The 17,154-nt window shown below is 44.9% G+C and overlaps 3 protein-coding genes across 3 annotated transcripts; 2 read left to right on the top strand and 1 right to left on the bottom strand.

Moving 5' to 3' along the window:
* The first annotated feature begins 2,779 nt into the window (after positions 1–2,779).
* Positions 2,780–4,169, top strand: LOC127297159 (glutathione S-transferase F11). The gene is made up of 2 exons (XM_051327456.2): positions 2,780–3,069; positions 3,146–4,169. Exons 1-2 carry the CDS (start codon positions 2,865–2,867, stop codon positions 3,973–3,975), a joined length of 1,035 nt encoding a protein of 344 aa, XP_051183416.1. The 5' UTR covers positions 2,780–2,864; the 3' UTR covers positions 3,976–4,169.
* A 4,925-nt stretch (positions 4,170–9,094) lies between these two features.
* On the top strand, positions 9,095–11,595 carry LOC127349241 (acyl transferase 1). The gene is made up of 2 exons (XM_051375002.2): positions 9,095–9,574; positions 10,678–11,595. Exons 1-2 carry the CDS (start codon positions 9,110–9,112, stop codon positions 11,593–11,595), a joined length of 1,383 nt encoding a protein of 460 aa, XP_051230962.1. The 5' UTR covers positions 9,095–9,109.
* Positions 11,596–13,857: 2,262 nt separating this feature from the next.
* Positions 13,858–15,329, bottom strand: LOC127349242 (uncharacterized). Its single transcript, XM_051375003.1, has 2 exons — positions 14,464–15,329; positions 13,858–14,390 (listed from the first exon to the last, which is right to left on the bottom strand). Exons 1-2 carry the CDS (start codon positions 15,256–15,258, stop codon positions 14,178–14,180), a joined length of 1,008 nt encoding a protein of 335 aa, XP_051230963.1. The 5' UTR covers positions 15,259–15,329; the 3' UTR covers positions 13,858–14,177.
* Between the last annotated feature and the right edge of the window lie 1,825 nt (positions 15,330–17,154).

Raw genomic sequence — 17,154 nt, forward strand, 5'->3', positions numbered from 1 at the left:
ACGGGGCCCATGGGAACCCCTTGGCCCGAACTTACCTAGCTTACCCATGAGTCAATTAGTTTGCAAGTTCCATTTGCCATAGAGATGGGGAAAAGGTGGAAAAGGGTTTTCAAACTGCATCATACAGGGCGTGGCCGGGGTGAAGGATGCTGGAGGCATTGAACTGGATCCCCTGCGCATAATGAGCGGGACCACCTTGGAGAATGGCTAGCTATGATGACGGAGCTCCCCGGTTAGTTTGACTCATGAAATAGGAGAAGTAAGGGAAAGGTTTTGGTCGACCACCCTCTGCCGGCACACCAAGGAAGTGTGTTTATCTCGTGGAACTAAGAGTCGGTCGGTGCATGTGGGTAAAGTTGTACATCCCTGCAGGGTAAATCTTTTCGAAAAGACGTGTCCACGGTTACAAACGACTTGGTGATGGATTCTGTGATCATAGATAACTTGAACCTAATCGTAAAACTTGATGTCAATGTGTGATAAGGATCCCTTCTCAGGGTGTCGAGTGGGTGATCCTAGGTAATAGGTCCAGGTAATGATAAAGATTCGGTGGATTCAACATGATGATCTTAGAGCTAGAGCTGATGCCGCTCTCTTACCCCTTTTTGAAAATGGTCTGAATAGACGAGCTTCTGCTCCCTCCTGTTTACAAAGGAAAACTGGCTTTCCACAAAATAAGCTCCACATAAAGTCTCGCATACCCGCTTTGCTAACAGGTTGTACTAAGTCTTGCTGAGTCCCTGTACTCAGCCTTGCATGCTTTGTTCCAGATGTAGTCCTTCCAACTGATGGTGGTTTCTACCTCGATGTCGACGAGTAGTTCGAAGTTCCTCAGGCAGCAGCCTGAGACTTATGGGCTAGGACGTCGCCTTATGTTATGGCCTCTTAGGCCCTTTCCAGTCTTGTTATCTAGATAACATAATTTGCTTTTCGTTGCTTGTTGAATTGTGATCAGTGACCTCTGCGTGTGATAAATTTGGATCTTAACTCTGTTAAGAGTTGTAATATATTTGCTTTGAGTCGTAGAGTCACTGTTGTGTTACCGATTCTCACCCTGTAGGCCCTAAAGATCTAGGTTAGGCTTATGCCAGATGTGATATCTGGGTTTGTCTAGCCCTGACCTCCGGGGTCGCGACAAAGGTTTTCACCTAGGAAGGAACATGCACCACCCAACCGTGCCCATCTTTGCTCAAGACCGACGCCGTTTCCATCTCACAGGGCCGACACCGCCAAGAGCCTCAGCCACCATGTAGCGAGGGCGCCGCCGATGTGGTCGAGAGAAACGACACGATACCACTACGATGGCGTGCTGCCACAAATGATCTGGGGCCACCGCATAATTTGGGATAGCTACATGAGATCATTGGTAGTAGTGGAAACTCCGTGGGTTTTCGTATATTAGAAATCAGAGAAGCAAGCCTCTTTTCGAAGAGCACACAATTTTTTTTTAAAGAGCAATATCAACTTTGTAAGAGCACTATTATGGTAAATTTGATGTGGGAAAGAGAATAGAAAATCTCGAAATGTTACCACTCATATTGCCTCCATGTTGAAAAGGTATAATGTAATCCTAGGTCCATCTTAATGAAATATCATATTTACAGTTTTTTAAAATAGTGAGAAGAAAAGCCATAAGACGATTTTTCCCGAAAAGGTGAATAAGACCGGCCTCTATATCAATCAATGCAAACAACCTTTTATTAATAAGTTGATCATGCAAGGTTACGTAAGACGTGTAGAAAGACCATTCGTTCTCTGTGCTTACATATATTTTATATTTTTGTACAAATGAAGTACTTTCTCTGTTCGCTAATATAAAACTAAATTATCTTGCTAAAACGTCTTATATTAGTGGATGGAGGTAGTAAGTAATATTATACGTAGTATTATAGTGACTTGTGAGTTCGCTCAGGCTCGCAAATGATCATGTCTTTACTAAGTTTTACATTTACATGTGCATGTACCTACTTATCCTCCATGTGCATGGAGTTTTTTTTTTCGCAACTTTTGAGTAAGATACCACGGTCAGAAATTCTGTCCAAATGTTAATGACATTACTATGTGTTGGAAATATTGGAAGCATTCTAATTATGGGCCCTGTGAGGGGCATGATCAGCAGTTGAGTATTCCAGAGGCTTTTAAATAGTTTTTACGATAGTCCCGACTAGATTGAGGGCTTTTGGAGAATTCAGTTCTCGAGTGTATGAGCTTTGCTGAGGACTTTTTCTTTTGCCTCCTGCTTACTAAGATGTGACTATCTGTCATGTCATGCTTTCATCTTATATGCACGTGGTCATAGTTCAAAATTTTCATCTGCCCCTAGCACTTCCATCTTATTTATTAATGTTTTGTTAACAAGTTAGCACATATGGTAAGTTCACAGGCAGTACGTTACACTATACATATAGACCGCATATAGTTGAGCAAAACAGGGCTGAAACCTCTTTCCTGCTATTCATTTTGTGTCTCAAATCTTCAAATTGCTCAACGCCCACTCTTGTTAAAGCAGACGAATCCCACTGTCCTCTGATAAGAATGGAAATGCCCACCTTATTACTTGTGGGTACAATCATGCATTCATGCTGCCATGGCAACACACATGAGACAATCTTGTCACATAGATAAGCATCCCGTTTCCCTTTGGTGCCCATCGATAGCTTTCGTCTTTGCCTCTTCTTTTCCTTTGATTTTCAGCTTTAGATTTACCCTTGAAGAAGCAAAGAATTTTGTAAGATCTCCCCGTGGCGAGTGGCGACTATATAAGCACACCACCCTAGCTACCCAATCCAAATCAAGCATTGCTCTAACGTTTGCAGCATCCCATTTTAGCTCCGAGCTTTTTCTTCACACTCGAGTTCACTGCAATGGCGCCGACGAGCGTGAAGGTGTTCGGGTCGCCGACGTCGGCGGAGGTGGCCCGCGTGCTCATGTGCCTGTTCGAGAAGGACGTGGAGTTCCAGCTCATCCGCGTCGACGCCTACCACGGCGCCAAACGCATGCCCCAGTACCTCAAGCTCCAGCCGCGCGGCGAGGCGCTCACCTTCGAGGACGACAACCTCACCCTCTCCGGTAAGCACTAACCGCGGCAAGGGAGATACTGAATGATATGATTTCTGATGGGTGCAATGTGTGTGGGTGGATGCAGAGTCAAGGGGCATCCTGCGGCACATCTCGCACAAGTACGCGAAGCAGGGCAACCCGGACTTGATCGGGTCGGGGGCGCTGGAGCGCGCGTCCATCGAGCAGTGGCTGCAGACGGAGGCGCAGAGCTTCGACGTGCCCAGCGCCGAGATGGTCTACAGCCTCGCCTTCCTGCCGCCCGCCATGCCGCAGCAGCACCAGAACGGCAACGGGAACGGCAATGGTAATGGCTATGGCAACAACAACGGCAACGGGAACGGCAACGTCAACGGCATGGGTAAGGGCATTGTCAATGGCACTGGCAACGGCGCGGTGAACGCGTCGACGAAGCGCGTGTTGGCCGGGGCGCCACCGGGCACGACCAAGGAGAAGGAGGAGGAGATGCGGAGGCTGTTCGAGAAGAGCCAGAGGGAGCTGGAGAAGCTGCTGGACATCTACGAGCAGCGCCTGGAGGAGGCGGCGTACCTGGCCGGGGACAAGTTCACCATCGCCGACCTGTCGCACCTGCCCAACGCCGACCGCCTCGCCTCCGACCCGCGCTCCCGCCGCATGTTCGAGCGCCGCAGGAACGTCAGCCGCTGGTGGGAAGACGTTTCCCGGCGCGAGTCCTGGGCCTACGTCAAGAGCCTGCAGCGCCCGCCCTCCTCCAACGGCGCCGACGCCGACGCCGATGCCAAGCACGCGCAGAACGGACAGAAGCGCGTCGACGGCGACAACGACAGCAAACTCCAGCGCAACCAGTACGGCGACAACGACAACAATCACCAGCGCAACCAGTATGGCGAGGCCAAGGACTACCAGCAGGGCCGGCCGTCCGCCGACGGGCGGTACTGATGATGACGATCGAGCAAGAACTTGAAATTGAGAATGGGTTGATAAGTGTCTCACAGTTTGTTTGTTTTGTGGCACGCACGTTGTGTGTTTTGTTTGAATTCCTGCTTTTCTTTTCTGCCGTTGATGGTGATGACGTCTCGTGCTGTAATAAGATGTTAACCCATTTCTCAATGGACCTGAACTTTTTTTTGTTGTGTCCGAGGATCCGATTCCAGTATCCTTCGAAAAAGATATATGAAGTTGATTTGTATTTTATTCTTGGTTCCTCCCATCTTTGCAAGTAAATGATGTGACGTGAAGTTGAGTAAGGTGAAGTAACTCAAGGGAGTAATTGTTCAGACAAACTACCATTTTATTTGTGTGGTTGTCACAATTAGTGAAGCTCAATTGATAGTATTTTTGGTGTTCCTTCTAGAGAGGAGCCATAGATAGGTGCAACCATATATATGAGCAAATACACCAGTAATGATTGATCCTAAGGCCATAAATATGAGAAAACAAATGAATTATTAAGATATAAAGTTCAACCACCGCTATAAATTTAAAGGTCTCCATAATTATATCTCCTTTGATTAATCATGAATTAATATAACATGAATGCCTAAGAATTAGGATATGGTTTCTGCCAAACTCCATTCGTCCCTCCTCCTATCATCATGCAACGGTGACAACATCATGTATTCCCCAATATATGTGTGCACTCATATATTAATACAAGAGATCATCATAGATAATAAAAAATACTAGTATACAACGATCAACAAATTATCTCACAATTGCCAAGAACAGTCACTACTCAAACATAGACATAGAGGTACAAAATATCATGGGAAAGTGATAGATTGCAATACACATCATGTTTTCTTAGCTATTACAAAGGGGTAGATGGAGGGTGGTGTTGTAGGTGTTGATGAAGACGTTGGTGATGAAGAGCAGCCCGTGGAGGAGATGGTGATGGGCACTGGCGTGGCGAGCCTTGTAGAGGGCGGCGGCTACCCTAGGGGCAGCGGCCGCTTGGCCCTCCTTGTTGTGATGGATCAACAATGGAGGATCTCCTCCCCCTCCTTGGCGGCTGCCAAGGGGGGGGGGGGATTTCGTGGCTTGTGGTAGCTGCCGCCAAGGAGGGGGAGGATTTCGTGGCTTGTGGTAGCTTCCTCAAAAAATAGGGTTTCTCATCAATATATAGAGATGGAGATGCAATCTAGGCCATGATATTGATGCCCATTTGATCCAAGAGCTCTTGGGCATCTCTAGAACCTTCATAAGACTCCCTCTGTCCTTTATGAGCTCATAAAGTCGTGGCTTGGATGAATCCATCAAGTTTGGCAACAGTTTGTGTCAATCACGTCACCAACTTTCGGAATCCTGAAACTGCATTTCGACTTTGTAGTATTTGGTCTCTAAAATGAGCTTCCGTAGTCTGTTTGGGACGAAATTTATATCTACAAGAATGTGCAGAAAATTTTCTAAAACTTGTTGGTTTGCAATGTTTTTATAGGACGTCTTCTTCGGGGGTTTATGTGGCAATCTTTGAAAAGTGTTTTGTAGAGACATATTTCGGGAAACTCCAGATTTCACCATAATGAGGGTTTTCCTTCAATGTTTTCCTATTTCCTACACAACAAAGTATAAAACATAAATATGTGCACTTTTGCAACTATTAATAGGTTAGTACCAATAAATATAATAAAGTTGCATAATAATAATAATTGTGACACAGTCAACAGGCAAGCACGATAGTTGGCCGAGGGGTCGCGGCAATCAGCCGAGTGCCAGGTCGACACCATGGTCGGAGTAGAGGCGCGTGAAGTCGATGGGCGGTGGGCGACACAATACTATCTATGATCGGCAGACCAAAGAAACATCGGTGAAGCGACCGACAGATAAAAAAACTGATCTACCGATTGGGAAAAAGGACCCAAGGGCAGCCGATCAACCAATCGGCGGACTAACCCTCTTACAGGTTGCGTGGCCCCCGTAACAGGTCATGGAGAGCAACCCCCCCCCCCCCCCCTCGGGCCGACGTGGTGCGTAAGTGTGTCTGACTACTAGGTCTAGGATCTTGCGACTGATACCATGTAGAACAATAGAGAGGGAGAGATTGGCGTAATACGGTGGATATTGCATTGAGCCTTGAAGGAGTATATATAAAAGTACAAGACTTACAGGCTAAGAAGCTCTCCTGATCTATAAATCCTATACATATCTCATAATATCTCTAACTACCAAATATAATTAACAGTTTCCACCAACAGCTAGCACCTAGAGGTCCCCACGGAGCATAAAATTTGGCTCAATCTACCAAACACAAGCTAAATGGCTCGTTTTGTATAGCTTCATATACAACATCTGGCCAGGGGCAAGGATGGCGATGGTAGGGTATGAGCAGGGTCGAGCAATACCATACACGTATCCATATGCGTATAGTCAATGTATACAAACTTCTACCCATACCCATAGGTATAAAACTTTACGCAAACCCATTCTTGGCGGTACATGTACCCATTGAATACCCGGTGGGTAGCTTAAATTGCCACTCGCAATTTTACATTTATCGATAATAAATTTGATAAAAAATGAATTATCTCAACTCAATAAGAGGTACTTGAGTACATAGCAATTAACAAAATATAAAAATTTCATTCTCATATTTTAACTCACAAGACAACAAAAATAGACGTGTCAGGTAAGAAATTGACAATACACGGGTATGAGTGTATACCCACTGGTATGAGACTATACGCGTGCTCTACCCATGACATAACGGGTAAGATATGTATATTACCCATGAAGATAAAAATATATCCAAACCGTACCAATATGAGTATAATACCCGCGGGTATCCGTACCCCTTGGTAAAATTGACATCCTTAACCGGTGTATGAACTACGGATATATTCCCATGCTTGCTCGTACCGCAACTGGTACTAATCGTCACAAGACCGTATCTTTTTTGCGAAACACAGTACAATCAAAGACGCTCATACGTACGCGTACCACTAGTGGAAAACGGGGCTATAGGCCCGGTTCATTTGGGCCTTTAGTCCCGGTTTCCAAACCGGGACCAATTAGGCGGGACTAAAGGTCCCCCCCTTTAGTCCCGGTTGTAAAACAAACCGGGACTAAAGGTCCCGCCACGTGGGCTGCTGGCGCGCGTCGAGGAAAAAACCCTTTAGTCCCGGTTTGTAACACGAACCGGGACTAAAGGTTATTTCGTTATTTTTTTTATCTATTTGGTTCCCAATTATTTTTCGCTCCTCTTTTTTTTCCTATTTTTTCAGAATTTCTAGTATTTCAGTTATTTAACTAGTTTAGTTTCTAACTCCACTTAATCTCTAACTACCCTTAATCTCTAGTCAAATTACTTACTCGTGGTCCAACTTCCCGCTCGGTCACTCATCCTCCCACTACTCCAGCACTAGCACGCTTAACTTCCAAGTTCCTTTCCCATCCCGCTTCCAAGTGCTTCGCGCGCATGTTGTGATACTAGTATCATATCAATCCTATTAACATGTTGGTCGATGTCACACTTATTTATTATTCGAATTCCAAATAATTATTTTAATAAACAAAACTAAGCACGTAATAACATGTTGTGGTAATGGTATTATAATTATAATTTTTTTAATTTGTATTATAATAGTTTTTTAATTTATTATTTTTTAATATTTTTTTGCCAAACTTGAAAATCTAAAAATTGGCTAACTTTATGGTTAAGTAATAGTAATCTTTATGCATGATGTAATTATTATTTTAAAAAATTTAAAAAAATAAAATTCCGAATTTATGGCAAAAACTAAAATCTTCCTGCTTTCATATTTTCATTTGGAATTTTGAGAATCTAAAAATTGGCTAACCGGGTAAACCCTGGTGAATTCGGATGTAACTTTTTCTCAGGATTTTTTTGATATATTATACTTTTTTTTCCGACGTCGTATGCAAAAGTTATTGCGGTTTTACCATTTTTTTAACTTTTTTAGCAAAAAAAGTGAAAATTCGAATTTCTTAATTTCTCCGAATAGTAGGTTGCATAACATACACGAATCTGAAAAGATTTTATTTTTTGAATTTTGTATCATTTTCTTTTCTATTTTACAGTGCTAAAAAAGGCGATCCACGGGGGGGGGGGGGTGTGGAGGTGCATGGGGAGGCAAAAAACCCTTTAGTCCCCCTTCGTGTTACGAACCGGGACTAAAGGGTAGACTTTTAGTCCCGGTTGGTAATACGAAGGGGGACTAAAGGGTTTTGCCCCATAGACCACCCTTTAGTCCCGGTTCGTAATACGAAGGGGGACTAAAGGGTCCAAACGAACCGGGACTAAAGGGTTTTAATGATGAACCGGGACCAATGCCCCCCATTGGACCCGGTTTGGTTCAAAACGGGGACTATTGCTTGGGACGAAAGACCTCTTTTCCACTAGTGTACACACTCACCCATATGAACGCACACACGCACACTCTACCCCTATGAGCACCTCCAAGAGACTGCGTTGAATAACTGATCCGGCGAGTCTTGAGATTGACGAAGTCACCACAGGCGCCTCGCTGTCGACGGGAACGTCGCCTCCCACTGAAGAATATTCCGCCTTTATGAGACACCAAAGTGTCAAATCTGAGATTTGAACTCTGGTGGGCTGGGGGTGCCACTGCCCTCCTAACCATCCAACCACGGGTTGGTTCTCTCACAAGACCGTATCAGGGCAGCCAAGCGAGACCGGTGCGAGCTGCTAGTGCAGTGAGTCGGCGAACACATCAAAGTTGACGGTTGTCGTGTAGTACCTAGTAGAAATGAAATGGTCGCGCCGGCACGACTTGATTCTCGAGGGTTGGGCTCACTCGTTCAAAGAGTCTTCAACTCTGTCGTACGTCCGGCCGTGTTTTACTCTTCTGTTATCCTGCATGCCAGTGCCATCCATCCTTGAACGGGTCTCCACCGCCCATCGAGACCTCGGTCACCGAGGTGCCTATATATGGACGTATCGTACACAAGCTCATGCCCCAAACCACTTCAGCGAGTCATCTTCAGCTTTCACTGTGCCTCGGTACTACTCTAGCCTCTAGCACTCTCTCAGTCACAGTCTCACAGACATATATACACACACCGACAAGGCAAGCACTTACTCAACTCCGTAGCCATGGTGACATTCACGGCACGCCGGAACGAGCCCGAGCTGGTGCGTCCGGCACGGCCGACGCCAGTCGAAACGAAGGCCCTCTCCGACCTCGATGACCAGTTGCCGCTGAGGTTCTACGAGTCGATCGTCGGATTTTTCAAGAGCCCGCCGGGAGAGAACGTCAAACCGGGCAAGGTGGCGAGGGGCATCAAGGCGGCCGTGGCCGGCGCTCTGGTGTACTACTACCCCATGGCCGGACGCCTGCGCAAGCTCCCCGACGGGAACAGGCTCGTCGTGGACTGCACGGGAGAAGGGGTGGTTTTCGTGGAGGCGACCACCGACGTGCGGCTGGCGGACCTCGGCGAGCCGTTGGTGCCGCCGTACCCGTGCGTCGAGGAGTTCCTGGGAGACGCCGGCGACACGAGAGATGTGGTTGGCAAGCCTTTGCTCTTCCTACAGGTGATGGTTCTTAATTGTATTTCTTCAGTTTTCTCTTGTACGTGTTCATATTCTATTGCTTACATATGGTATGGGTGATGGTATATCGATTTGCTACATATTTATTAGTATGATGTTTTGAGCACCGTAGTAACATTGAAACTCTGGAGAAAAACCACACAGATTAAAAAGGAAAAGAGTGTTGCATCACATAATGAAATTGTAAGTGCATCGGATATAATTTAAAGTTTGCATGGATAAGAAAACAACTTGCTAGCTCCCCTCATAGGTACTATTCAGCGGGAGTGGTGTTTTGGAACATGGGTCCATATACTCTCTATATTTCGAAATGCATCTTACATACATTTTAAATTTTTAAAAAAATTGAAACTAAAAGTTCGCATGTACATCTTCACGTGCTACGTGCTCACAAAGTCGTTTCATAAAAAATCGACTTATCATGTGACGTGTGTAAAAAAGACAAAACTCAGTGCTAAAAATAATGCTTTTCACAAGATAAACTTTCTCTTTTTTATATAGACCACACAAAATATTGGTTTTTCGTGAAACTTGACGAACGCACGTATATTATGGAGATGTACATGTAGATTTTTTTGTAAAAAAATTTCGACATTTCGAAATATAATTTTTTAGTAGAGGGAGCATACGCATCCGGGAGCCGAATTGAATTTCCGGTCAGCTTTATATATAAAGAATTTATCAAAAAAACATAAATAGTTTTAAAGAGAATTATGTGATTCACTCCAAACTAGTATAGACAGTAACAAAATTGGTTTAGCCTTGCTTTCATTGGTTGGGTGATTTGGTTACACGTAACTAAATTAAACATTACACCTATATTACCAAAACACTAGTTCCTATTTCCGGTGTAGAGAGACATTGGAGTTGTTGGTACCAAAGAAGATGGATTTTATATTCTTCCAAGGGACTATTGTCCAAATTAAGTATGTTTTGACACTCCAAGAATCTGAGTAGCATCCAACACAAATGAGGATTCACATTATTTATTTAGAAAGGGGAGATTGTTGAATTATACATAGTCATCTTAATTATTTTCACTGCTTATCTAAATTCCATAAGTGATTCTGAGACATCATGTTATAATTTCACACACATGATATTATTTGCAGGTGACACAGCTAAAATGTGGAGGATTTGTTATTGGGCTTCATATGTGCCACTGCATTGCCGATGGTTTTGGCATCCTCCAGTTTATCAAAACTATCGCTGACTTTGCATGTGGCGAACTTATACCAACCACTTTGCCCGTGTGGAAACGAGACATTTTCACAGCACGTATGCCACCCTCCATTGCACATGTCTACCCAGCGTATAAACCGTTTATTCATGGTTTACAGTGCACGGGAGATGACGTGATGCTATCAACTCCACCAGAATCTATGGAAGTGCAATATTTATTCTTTGGACCAAAAGAGATTGATACTTTGAGAAGTCACATCCCAGAGCAGCTGTCCAAATCCACTACAACATTTGAGCTCATTACAGCTGTCATGTGGCGGTGTCGCACATTGGCACTAGGTTATGGGCCAAGTGAGAAGGTGCGTGTCATGTTTACTTTGAATACACGGGGCAGAAGCATTAATGGTGAAAGTGTAGTCCCGCGTGGTTACTATGGAAATGCACATTTCTCTCCCATGGTTGAAGTCACCGTGGATGAGCTAGCTACAAAGCCACTTGCATCTATACTTGAGAAAATGCGCAAAGTCAAGTGGGACACCACAAAGGAGTGTATGAAGTCAATGGTGGATTTGTTAGCATTATGGCGGGAGTGGTCACCTTTCGGTATGGACAGAACTTATGAGGTTAGTGATACAAAGTGGGTTGGAGGAAAGGCACTAAAGTTCGGGAAAGCCGAGCTGGTTGCTGCCGGCACACCTCATGCCGGGGATTTCACTTCAAAGTTGATAAGCTATCACACCAAGTGTAAGAATATAGATGGTGAGGACTCCACCGTGGTCTCAATCTTACTACCAAAACCGGCAATGGAGAAGTTTACAAAGGAGATGGAAATTTGGTTGAAGAAATGAATGAAGAACACGTACAATAATTAAGCTTACTGTGTAGTAAGCACTAAGTAAGCATAGACATATGTAATTTACTTTAGCTGTGTTGTGGTGTTCAGTTGGATACATATTCCAAAGTTGGTTATGTGCTACCATGGAACCATGTAGAATACCACTAGTTGTCACTCTCTATGTACTGCATCGGTGTTTATATTGTATTGTTGAATAAATATAAATAAGAAAAGTTATTTGAATGTATCATCAAATCATATTCATATGAGAAAGTTCTTCAATGATTGTTACTATAGGATGGAAAGTTACAAGTTAATTCCAATTTGGAAACAATAAATGGATGAACCTCCTCCCCCTCCCCTCCCTCTTCATCCTACGACACCTCCTCCTCCCCTCCTTCATCCTCCTAGCCCTCCGTATCTGATCTTATGCCCACAGTTTCTAGAATTGATAAAAAAACTGTCTGGAATATCATCTCTTATGTCGCAAGCTCACACTTTTGAACTCTGTGATCCCGTCATTACCCATGTATGCAATGTGCTCTTTCAAGGTTCTTATAACCATCTTTTTTCACTTTGAAAAAAAGTGGGAGACAATTCCTTTGGTCTGATAGAGAAAATAAAATACAAGAAAAGTGCCTTGCAAGCTGAGACATAATGTGCAGACCAAAAGACCAAGTTGGACTAGGAATATTGAATCTCAGATTACAAAATCAAGCTCTCCTTATGAAGAATTTGCATAAATTTTGTAATCATGCATATATCCCTTGGGTCAATTTAATCTGACAAGCATATTATGACAATAGAGGCACTCCCCAGTCCATCAACCCAAAGGCCTCTTTTTGGTGGAGAGATTGTTTGACACTACAGACATATATAAAGAGATGACAACTGTGGATATTCAAAATGGAAAATCAGTAATCCGTTGAAAAGATAACTAGAATAGTGGCATAAGGAGAACCAACCTGAGGTTGGGTGGTTAGGAGGGTGGTTGTACCCCCAGCCCACCAGAGTTTAAACCCCAGGTTTGACATCTGTGTGTCTCATAAAGGCGGAATATTCATTCAGTGGGAGGCGACGTTCCCGTCGACAGCGAGGCGTCTGTGGTGACTTCGTCAATTTTAAGATCCAATCCACCGGCTCAGTCTTCCGGAGGTGCTCATAGGGGTAGGGGTGTGCGTGTGTGCGTTCATAGGGGTGAGTGTATGCGCGTGTATGTGAGCGTCTGCGTTTGTACTGTGTTTCTCAACAAAAAAAGAATAGTGGCATAAGACAAGATATGTATCCACATTTGCATTCATTTTCCAGAAACCAGAACATTACCATTGATAAGGCTATGGATGCAAGTAGTGAAAATATATATGGTATGTTTCACCTTTCTCTTAGTACTATTGCACACGAGGAGCTTCATAATTTGGAGCAGGAATTCTTAGATTTGGATATCACAGAAGATCATGACATTTGGTCATTTAACTTGGGGAAACAATTTTTCCACAAAGAAAGTATACAAAGAGCTAATTTCAGGACACAAATTCTTTTTCTAGCTATTGCTATATGGTAGATTAAATACAAAAGAGATGATGAAACACAAGAATTGCTATGTTGAATTCTCTGAATTTATCCTTTGTGATATGTGCCCAGAAGAAACAAATATGCACATGTTCTTTGAGTGTACCTTTAGTTAGAGCTTCTGGTGGGCCCTTGGATTTGAATGGAATGTGGATATGAGCTTATATCAGATGATAGAGGAAGCAAACCAGAGGATATCATTAGATTTCTTCATGAAAATCCGGATTGCTGGATGCTAGAGCATTTGGGACCAACGAAATGATGCTATTTTAATGCAAATTTTTCCAATGTTCAGAGATGTGTTAGTAGATTTAAGAACACTTTCACTCTTACAATGCATAGAGCTAAGCCTAGCTTTAGAGAAGGGATGCAATCCTAATTTGATACTGTGTGTAATAAGTTGATACCCATTATAAATATTCCACCCTTTATTAATAGAAACTGACACGGTAGGGAGTTTTTCCCTACTATATTTGTGTCAAAAAAAAAAAATCCTCCTAGCCATCCTCACTCTGTCCTTTTTCACAGCTTGTCCCGTCTAAATTCAATGATGGAGAACAGTTTGCTCCGTAAGACCAAGTTTTGAACGGTAGTTCAATATATGTTCCCTTGTTTCTATCAATAGAAATTGTACGTAAAATCGTTAGTGTGTGCCACTAACACATTTCGCTACTGCAATTTTAGGCTGCCGAAATCCATACAAAAATTCAGACAGACAGTAGTAGCAAACCCAAAAAACACAAGGTTCGTTACAAAATGCTTGACATTTTCTCCTTGGGTGAGGTGACCCAAAAACACGACACGAACGACCACGAAAGATTGAAACGAAACTTAGAGAAACAGATAGACCCAGTCGACAACAAACATAAAAGAGAAACAACTTCGACACTTTTTTTTTGCGAATCAAACAACTTCGACTTGGCTCGTGCGTGCGCGCCTTGCACGAGACCCAGATCAAATTCCATATTTATTTCAAGCCAGGTGTTGGTGCTGCAGTGCTGCACACGAGTACACGACATTGATCGATCAGCTCTGCAGCAGGAGCTTGTCGCCGTCGTTGTCCTCGGGCTTGGGCTTGGGCTTGCCGAGCGTCGTCTGCCTGGCGCGCACCCGCGCCTGCAGCCTCGCCATGGCCTGCATGCAGCTCACCGCCACCTCGGCCTGCCGCCGCACGTACGCGCCCCGCGCCACCGCCTGCAGCCTCACCAAGCTCTTCAGCGCCTTGAACGCCCGCCGCGCCTGCAAACAGAAACATATGTTACATATGGAAATCAACCAGCCGTCGTAGCAACAATGCGGCACACGCACGAACCAGGTGGGCTCTGAAGTAGGCCTGGATGGTGACGGCGGCGACGTCCTCCCGGGCGAACCCCTCCCTGCACAGCAGCGCGTACTCCTCATTGGAGCAGACCGACTCCTCTTCCCTTGCCGGTTCCTTGGCGGCGGCCTTGACGACCTCGAGGGGCGGGGTGTAGGCCTTGGCGACGTCTCCGCCGTTTGCACGGGGAAGTGGGGTAGTGGTAGTCGTGTCGCGGACGGTGGCGGCGACCGCGTGCGCGGCATTGCGCGGCGTCGTCTGCGCCACCGCCTTGCTCGCGGAGCTGAGAGTGCTGCGCCGCGTGGTGCCGCTCGTCGTCTTCGCCCTACCCTGCGCGGGGGCACCGCCGCTGGTAATGCAGCACACGCGCTGGGTCCGGCCGATGGGCGTCGAAGGGGTACGCGGCGTCCGCGCGGGAGCAGGGGAAACAGCCGCCGCGGGTGCCGTCTCCGGCGCAGCGAAGCGGCGGGCCTGCTGCGTGCGGCGCGGGGTCCTGGAGCGGACGCCGCAGAGGCGCCTCGCGCTGGGCGTGCACGGCGTCTTGGGTGTCCTGGGCGTGCGCGTGCCGCTGCGGCCGGCGCGGACGACGTTCCCCGCGCCGCCGGTGCCGCAGCAGCTGGTGAGGGGCGTCATCACGCTGTTCTCGGCGTCGACGGGAGCGAGGGTGCTGCCCCCGGACGGGCGGTGGTGGGGGCCGATGCAGCAGATGCACGCCGCGCTGCTGCGGCGGCGGGTGTCGCCGGAGGGCTTGGACGGCATGAGGCAGCACATCGCTCGCGTTCTCCCCATGGCAGATTGCGAAGCTAGCCTTAGTGGTCGCTGGTGTAGCGGGTCGAATGCGGTGGTGCGCCTATGACTGGCCGGCGACGTGGTATATATAAATGGAAGCGGAAGACGAGACGATGAGATGTGCGTGCCTCTACGGGCGTGGGCGTGAGCGTTGTGGTTTTGTTTAGGGTTAGCGTGTGAGATTGGATACAGATTGCCATGATTTCTCTAGTTTACGTGCTATCTCGCTGAGGCGACGATGAGAACGTGCCGGGATGGAATGGAACGATCGAACGAGCCATGGTTTTTTTTTTTTTCTTTAGCCCTGATCAAGCTCAGATTTGTTACTGGGCCAGAAATGTGATACCTAGATCAGCTCAGATTTGTTGCTGGGCCTGAAATGTGGTGCCTGCACAGCGCCCCCATGCCCCTGGCCCCTGCATAGTTTGACACTTCCCACATACAAATACATAAGGCCCCTTGTATTTTTTGAAATTCAATTGATTGGACTAACGAGAATTAGAGTAAAAAGATCAACTAAATATGTGCAATGTACCACAAGAAGTATACCATTAGCTTCTTGTCTCGAATGAGTTTCTAATGTTATACTCCCTCCGTCCATTAATAGATGTCCAATGGTTCATCTAAATTTGAATGTATCTATGTCTAAAAAATATCTAGATACATTCGAATTTAGACAAACTTTTGACATCTAAAAATGGACAGAGGTAGTACTTAAAATATGCGAATACTTGTAGGCGTAGCTCAGTGGTAGGGAGGGGCTGACGTCTTCCAATCCACCAGAGGGATCTCACTCGTCATTAGGAGATGTTGCACCATCATTGTTATCGAAAATTTCAAGGGTACCTATGGTCTAGTTTTTTGATGGAGGGAGTAAGACGGAATAGAGAAGACCACCTACTATGTGATCTCGTTTGGAGTCCGATTTACAACCGTTAGCTTCATTTGATCTAAATTGGCACCACATACCCTACTTTAAACCGGTTAAAATGTCACTCTGAGGTTGACATGTTATGGGTCTCGTTTTGGTTGTCTGCGTCAGCTTTCTCTCTCCTCAATTTTTCGCAAGGGTAAAGGAATTGTATCCATTTTATTAGGCTGGAACTACACAGGAAGTTCTCTCACATGCCAAATGTTGAAATGAGCCAGCAAAATTTCTGCAAGAATATGTCTTTACTTGGATACTTTTTGACAATTTTTACCGTGTGCTTTGAAATTTGAAGATGTACTAAATATAAAAATCACCCAAACAATCTTTATGAATAAGAATAAATTTTACGAGACTACCACTTGAATTATCTTGAATTTATTGGAATTATCTCAAAAAATTGCAATTTGAATTTTTAACCCAAAAAGTGAGGGTTAAACTAAATGAGAAGATTTATATCACAAACACCGTGTCCAAATGAGCTTACTGAAAAGCACCTCGAGCTATGTGTGATTTCTCCTTTAGTTATTTAAAATCATAGCCACGCCACGCCATTTTTATATGTGCACCTTGGAAATCATAGCCACGGGAGAGAAATAGGAAAAGAGGTTAAGCAATTCTGATAACGCGGGTGGGTATGAATGAAGAAGAGTGATCGTGGACCCAATGATAAGAGACCATCTAATTCTAAATATAATTTCGAGAGGAGAGTATTTCAAACAGTTTTAAGATTTGAGGGTGGGGGATTAACTTAGAACTAAGTGAGGGTTCTAAATTAAACCCCATGCCACGTTTTATGTGGGTAATATAGAATTCCCTCTATGAAAGGTTATATGTAAATATCATAGGGACATTTCCGGTCTTCCCTAAAAACTTAGGTATGTTTAGTTCACCGGGTTTTAAAGCCTTGGAGAAGGAATAGGAAAAATATAGAAATTGAACGGCATGTTCGTTGAATTTTGTATTTT

The sequence above is a fragment of the Lolium perenne genome, chromosome 4 (assembly GCF_019359855.2).
Source record: "Lolium perenne isolate Kyuss_39 chromosome 4, Kyuss_2.0, whole genome shotgun sequence".
Classification (NCBI taxonomy): domain Eukaryota; kingdom Viridiplantae; phylum Streptophyta; class Magnoliopsida; order Poales; family Poaceae; genus Lolium; species Lolium perenne.